At 38.7% G+C, this 7,070-nt stretch overlaps 1 protein-coding gene across 2 annotated transcripts in view; it reads left to right on the top strand.

Annotated features, from left to right (window-relative positions):
• The window catches only part of LOC109973716 (prepronociceptin-like), a 31,344-nt gene extending 24,551 nt beyond the window's left edge, over positions 1 to 6,793 (top strand). For both annotated transcript variants that reach the window (XM_020623508.1, XM_020623507.1), the window contains exon 3: positions 4,455 to 6,793. In XM_020623508.1, coding sequence (XP_020479164.1) covers positions 4,455 to 5,066 — 612 coding nt within the window. In that variant the 3' untranslated portion in view covers positions 5,067 to 6,793. The remainder of the gene's footprint in view (positions 1 to 4,454) is intronic.
• The last annotated feature ends 277 nt before the right edge of the window (positions 6,794 to 7,070 follow it).

Here is a 7,070-nt window from a genome sequence, read left to right as displayed (position 1 = left end):
ATTTAAAGGACATATTCTGATCAAAGATGACTCACAGGTTCCTCACAGTAGTACTGGAGGCAAGGGCTATGTCATCTAGAGTAACTATATGATTAGACAGCAGATTTCTAAGGTTTTCAGGCCCAAGCACAATAACTTCAGTTTTGTCAGAGTTTAGAAGTAAGAAGTTGCAGGTCATCCAGGCCTTTATGTCTTTAAGACATGCTTGAAGTTTGACCAGCTGACCTGATTCATTTGGCTTCATAGATAAATATAACTGAGTATCATCTGCATAGCAATGGAAATTTATGTTGTGCTTCCTGATAATATTGCCTAAAGGGAGCATGTATAAAGTGAAGAGAATTGGACCTAACACAGAGCCCCATGGAACGCCGTGACTAACTTCAGTTTGTGTGGAAGAGTCATCATTAACATGAACAAACTGGAATCCTTCTGATCTGTAAGATTTGAACCAACTTAGTGCAGTTCCTTTAATCCCAATAACATGTTCAAGTCTCTGTAGTAAGATGCTGTGATCAATGGTGTTAAAAGCAGCACTGAGATTTAAGAGGACAAGTATAGAGACAAGTCCTTTGAGGCGAGGAGGAAATCGTTGGTGACTTTCACCAATGCAGTTTCTGTACTATGATGGACTCTAGAACCTGACTGAAAAATCCTCAAACAAATCATTCTTGTGCAAGTGTTTCACATAACTGCTTAGCAACAGCTTTTTCCAGAATTTTAGAAATAAACATGAGATTGGATATTGGTCTATAATTAGTAGCTAGGACACCTGGGTCAAGAGTAGGCTTTTTGAGTAGAGGTTTAATTACTGCAAGTTTAAAATCCTGTGGAACATAGCCTGTTAATAGAGAGAGGTTAATCAGATCTAATATGGATGTGTTGATTAGGGGGAATGATGTCTTTGAGCAGCCTGGTCGGGATATGGTCTAGGATGATTTAGATGAAGCAGTTGTTGAGGTCAACTCAGAGAGATCTACTGTATGAGAGAGACCCAGTCCTAGTATAAATGAGGTCTTACAGATGTAAAGCCATTGTAGTAGATGGTACATCTGTGAGAGTTGTGGGAAGGATTTGATAAATTTTTTCTCTAATAGTTGTAATTTTATTTGTAAAGAAATTGATGAAGTCATTACTACTGAGATCTAAGGGAATGTGAAGCTCAACAGCACTGTGGCTCTTTGTCAGCCTGGCTACAGTGCTGAAAAGAAACCTGGGGTTGTTCTTATTTTCCTCTATCAGTGATGAATAATATGCTGTTCTGGGACTACGAAGGGCTTTTTTTAAATTTTTTTTATACGTTATTTAATTATCTTTCCAGGCTATGAAAAACTCTTCTGACTTAGCGGAGTGCCACCTCCTTTCCAGTTTTTGTGATGCTGCTTTAGGGAGCGGAGCTGCGAGCTGTACCACAGGGCTAGCCTCCTCTGTTTCAGTGTCTTCTTTTTCAGAGGGGCAACAGTATCAATTGTATTACGCAGGAAGGCTGCAGTACTATCAACAAGATTATCGACTTGTGTGGGAGTAAAGTTAAGGTGGCCTCCCTCCACTGTGTTGGCAAACGGCACTGAAGTAAATAATGATGGAATTATTTCCTTAAACTTGGTAACAGCATTGTCGGATAGACATCTACTGTAGTGGAATTGTTTCCCACATAGAGTATAATCTATTAATGTAAATTCAAAGGTATTAAAAAATGGTCAGACAGAAGAGGGTTATGGGGAAAAACTATTAAGTGTTCAGTTTCGATGCCATATGTCAGAACAAGATCAAGGGTGTGATTGTGATATGTGTAAAATTATGTGTGTTGACATATCAACTGTCTTTACATGCTTGAAAGAATAAATCAAATCAAATCAAATCAAATCAAAACAATGAGTGGGTTTATTTACAGTTTGAAAAAAGCCAACTGAGTCTAATAATGAACTGAATGCACTGTTGAGACTGTCATTGTCGGCATCTACATGAATATTAAAGTCACCCACTATGATTATTTTATCTGTACTAAGTACTAAATCAGACAGAAAGTCTGAGAATTCAGTTAAAAAATCTGAATAAGGAGCAGGTGGATGGTATACTATGTTTAGGCATAGGGTTGAGTAATAGGTTTGAGTCAAAGATCACTGCCACACCTCCACCTCGGCCTGTGCTTCAAGGGATGAGACAGTTACTGTGACCAGGTGGAGTGGATTCATTTAGACTGACATATTCTTCCTGCTGTAACCATGTTTCAGTAAGACACAATAAGTCAATGTGATGTTCACTTATCAAATCATTCACTAACAGAGATTTAGATGAGAGAGATCTGATATTTAATAGTCCACATTTGATTGTCCTCTTTTCTACTATAAGAGGAGTTGTCTTAATTTTAATTAGGCTCTTATGAAAAACTCCTCTTGAGTTGATTTTTGATTTATATAACTTAGGTGGTCGAGGCGCAGACACAGTCTCTACGGGGTACTTGGAGTTTTGGGTGGGTAGCAGCTGCAAAGAGACTGCAGAGAGGTGTGTAAGACTGCGACCCTGCATCCTGGACTCAACTCTGGGTTGTCATAATTTAGGTTGTAATATAATCTTGTCCAGATTTCTAGATATGACAGCTGCACCATCCAAAGTGGGATGGATGCCGTCTCTGCTAATCAGACCAGGTTTTCCCCAAAATGTTTTCCAGTTGTCTATGAAGCCCATGTTATTTTCCGGGCACCATCTAGACAGCTAGTGGTTGAATGACAACATGCGGCTAAACATGCCATCACTGGTCAGATTGGGCAGAGGTCCAGAGAAAACTATGGAGTCCGATATTGTTTTAGTGAAGTTACACACTGACTTCTGGAGGCCCACACTTTTTTTTCTGAGGTCTTGGCTGATTTCCTTTGATTTTCCCATGATGTCAAACAAAGAGTTACTGAGTTTGAAGGTCAGTCTTAAACTAGATCCACAGATGCACTTCATATTGACTCAAATGTCATCAATTAGCCTATCAGAAGCTTTTAAAGCCATGACATCATTTTCTGGAATTTTCCAACCTGTTTAAAGGCACAGTCAACTGGGTGTATGTAAACTTCTGACCCGTTGGAAATGTGATACAGTGAATTATGAGTGAAATAATCTATCTGTAAACAACTGTTGGAAAAATTACTTGTGTCATGCATAAAGTACATGTCCTAACCAATAAGCGTATGTTAACATGACATGAATAAAAAAAGTTTTAATCACTAATTGTATGTTAACATCTGACTTCAACTGTACCCACACTGCAGATTGCAAGAGTTTGTGTCTGCTGGTGGTGCAGACATACAAAAGTTAAACAAATTTACACATCCCATCTCAGACTCACAAAGGTGGGCTGCAATGGAGAAAATGGCATCCTATTAAAAAAGAGACACATTACTCTGACTGTATAATAAACCTATACTTGTTGTATAAAAGGTGAAAATTTTAAAAACTTGAAAGTCATGAATGAAGTAGGTGGAAAAAGCTCTGTAAAAATGGCAAATGTTAAATTCAAAGAAAATCGAACTACACAAATATACAAACACATAAACACAGTCTATCCTTGGGTTTCTTTGAATTTGATGATATAAAAAAGGAAACCCCTTTTCCCACCTTCTTGTTCATTCATTCAGCCCATCTTTCCATGCCCATCACTGTGTTTGACTCAAGATATTACCCTTCTGGAATTTGATTTCTAATTTGTTGTGGATAACTGATTTCTGGGGATAGACGCATGGTCCTTTTCTCAGTGCCTTTGCCTGCTGGTTGTTTCTCTCTGGTTAATGACATGTCTGCTTAAACATTTTGGCAGGGAGTACACAAGAAGACAGTTAGGTGCACAAGGCTTAATAACTAAAAATTTTAGCTATTAGCCTCTGTGTGAGGCACTTAGTTCACAGTGTTTTTTTTTCTTTTTAGAATCCATACCACATTTACTTATTTAATTTTTTCCCTCTCTTTTATCTCCCATCTGTGCTTCCTGGCTGAAAGGTGCTTTACTTGTAAATCAATAAGGGACCAGAGTTTCATAGAAACAGTAGAAGATGCTGCTCAAACCAATGCAGTATTTTATCCATCTATCCATTAACTATACCACTTCATCTTGAAGAGGGCCACAGAGGGGCCAGAGCCAATCCCAGCTGACACTTGGCGAGAGGCAGGGTACACCCTGGACAAGTCGCCAATCTATCACAGATCAAGTGTGGTTGTCTGTCTCTAAGTGTTAGCCCTGTGATAGACTGGCGACCTGTACAGGGTGTACCCCACCTCTCACCGAGTGTCTGGCACCTCTGTGGCCCTCCTCGGGATAAGCAGTACAGGTAATGGATTGATGGTTGTTTACTTTCTTAAGTGTTAAAAATTGCCTATAATGAGGCCTGTGTATGTGATTTTTTATGCAAATTAACTGAGCTGACAGTGACTTCAGAAAGGAAATGAAGATGATGTCTTGTCTTTGTCAGGTGTGTATCATTGGTTGTGAAGGTGACCTCTCCACAGCCTTTTCCTGGGATTTCTGCCATAAGGCACTGTCAGTGCCAGTGTCCTCCCTAGGTGGCACCATGCAGAAAAGGCCTGAAGAGGAGGTCGAGGCCCTGTTTCCTGAGGTGGAAGAGAAGGTAGAGGGAGGTCTTTTGGTGCCCATTGCTTTGCAGAGGTTTGATCATGTGACCCGGGCACTCAGGGTGGATGAGCGGGATCAGAATGGCAAAGGCAGTCAACTAAGCACTGCTTACAATTCCCAGGATGCCCTGCCCCTTGAATGTGAGGGGGACGCAGGGCAGGAAGAAGGTGATGCTGACATAGCAGCAAGAGGACAGGATGACGTAAGTTTGAGCGTTTCCAAGAGGTTTGGCGGTTTTGTCAAAGGGAGGCATGGCTACAAGAAGTTGATGTCTCCAGGAAGATCATATCAGAAGAGGTATGGTGGCTTCATTGGCATTCGGAAGTCAGCCCGCAAGTGGAACAACCAAAAACGTTTCAGCGAATTCCTGAAGCAGTATCTGGGCATGAGCACTCGGGCGACTGAGTTCAACAGTGTGTCAGAGGACCTCACCCAACAGAATGAAGTTTAGCAATCTGCACTATTAAGGTATTGCCATAAAACAATTTTCTGATGTATTGTCACTTATCTTATTTTGTATATCAATTGTCAAGGTGTCATTGGATCAAAGTCATTTACCAAAATTGAAAATGAAGTCCATAATTAAAAACCTCTTTGTCACAAGACATCAAAATAGCTGTTTCAGTTTTTGTCTTTTATTTATCTGGGAAACTATATATGTTTAATTATCAAACCTATTTATATGCATCCTCATTGATTTTAATTCTCCCATGGAGTAACTACAAACTTTGTCCCCCTTCTGGGGCCAAATAATGGTTAAACATCATCAGCTTCCATATGAATACTCAACCATTTTTTGGCACATTTAAATGTGTATTATGAACCCATTAATTTCTGCACTGGGTCGTGTTTAAAGTGTTAAATCTTACTACATGAAGGTCTCTGGCTTTGTGGAGGGGTGGGGGAGAGGGTATATCAAGTCTAGCAGAAAAACTACTACCATCTTGTGGTCAAATGTATAACCCAGTCCTTGTAAAAAGAAAATACAAGTGTTTTTCATGCTTTGACATTATTGTTAAGATAATGTTATCAGTAATCCACTGTATAACCTACTGCTGTATATGATTTGTGGTAAATGAATGAAAACATGCAAAAACTCCCAGATTTATTGGTATTCTCTTTTTCAGACACACAATATATAACATTGCTGCTTCATTAGTCTGTTAAAGTGATGCCTTTCTGTCATAGGTCACTTTTATGTTAATGTTCCTCATGGCTTCATTTAGACATACCCATGATTGTGACAGAAAGAGCAACAGTACGTGTGTAAGACCGAACAGCAGCATTGAAACACATGTAATGTACAAGGCCAAAGTTTTCTTAAGAGAGCATAGTGCACAAACAGGAGCTCGTTCAAGGAGAAAATAGCTTTCTCATGGTATTACTGTTTAGGGCATTTTCTAAAACTATCATGGTTTTTAGTGAGGTAAGCAACTCACAAAGACACAGAAGAGACATGACACTGTCAGGATTGGTAAGTTTACTATATGAAACGCTGTGCCCTAATTGTAATCTTGTGCATGCCTGTCCATTAATGTGACTGTAAGCAGTTTAGACTTGCACCGTGCTGAGAGCAACATGTAAATGTTATTAGGTCTGACCCAGTAAGATTGCTTTTGTGACTTTTACAGAAAAGATACCAGGGTGTTCATTCAGACATGAAGCTAACACATTCCACTGCTGTCAGATTAATGGAAAAGAGTGCAGGACTGAAAGGGGCTTAAGTCAAAGCACATTTGAGACAGGGCTGCTGGGGCAGTTTTATTTAAAAGGTCTCCATATAAATCTGGTGCATCTGCAAACTGAAACATAACATTCATACATAATTGCTATAGATCTTGGCAAGCTGTTGTGACAAGTGTACAAGTTAGCATCATCTCTAACTGGCTCTTCTGACCATACACCAAATTCCTGCTTGCACAAACAGAATTTGGTGTTTTTTCTTTCAAAAGTATAATGGTGTGAAATGTTATTGTTGCCTACTGTGAGAACTTGTAAATAGCTGAATTTAAACATGTCAATAAAAATAGTTTACTTTTTTCTTTGCTCCTTATCATGCAGCAGCTGATTCTGTGTCTTGAAGTGTTTTGTTCTTAATAATTACAGCCAGTAAGGGGCTGAATTACTTTATTTAAAATGAGAAGGATTTTATGTAACTATGTTTTTTATAAATCAGTTTTAAACAACTGTCAAGAACTACTACTATAACAAATTACAGTTGCCTTTTGTTGGTTTGTCCTTCTGTTAGGTAATAAATCAGTTAAAAATTTAAACTCATTTTGATAAATTCTCCAAGTGGGTATCTCACTTACATGATCCATTAGGTTTACAGTTGTAAATGTTAATTAATTGACATTTGCATAGATAGATTTTAGATTTTTTTTTCTACTGTTGAAAGAGAAACAAGCTCTATTTTGATATATGAAACCAACCTGATTTTTTTTATTTTTGAGAA

The sequence above is a fragment of the Monopterus albus genome, unplaced genomic scaffold (genome assembly GCF_001952655.1).
Source record: "Monopterus albus unplaced genomic scaffold, M_albus_1.0 scaffold302.1, whole genome shotgun sequence".
Taxonomy (NCBI): domain Eukaryota; kingdom Metazoa; phylum Chordata; class Actinopteri; order Synbranchiformes; family Synbranchidae; genus Monopterus; species Monopterus albus.
Note: the sequence above shows the minus strand (reverse complement) of the source record. Positions and strands in the feature narration are given on the sequence as shown.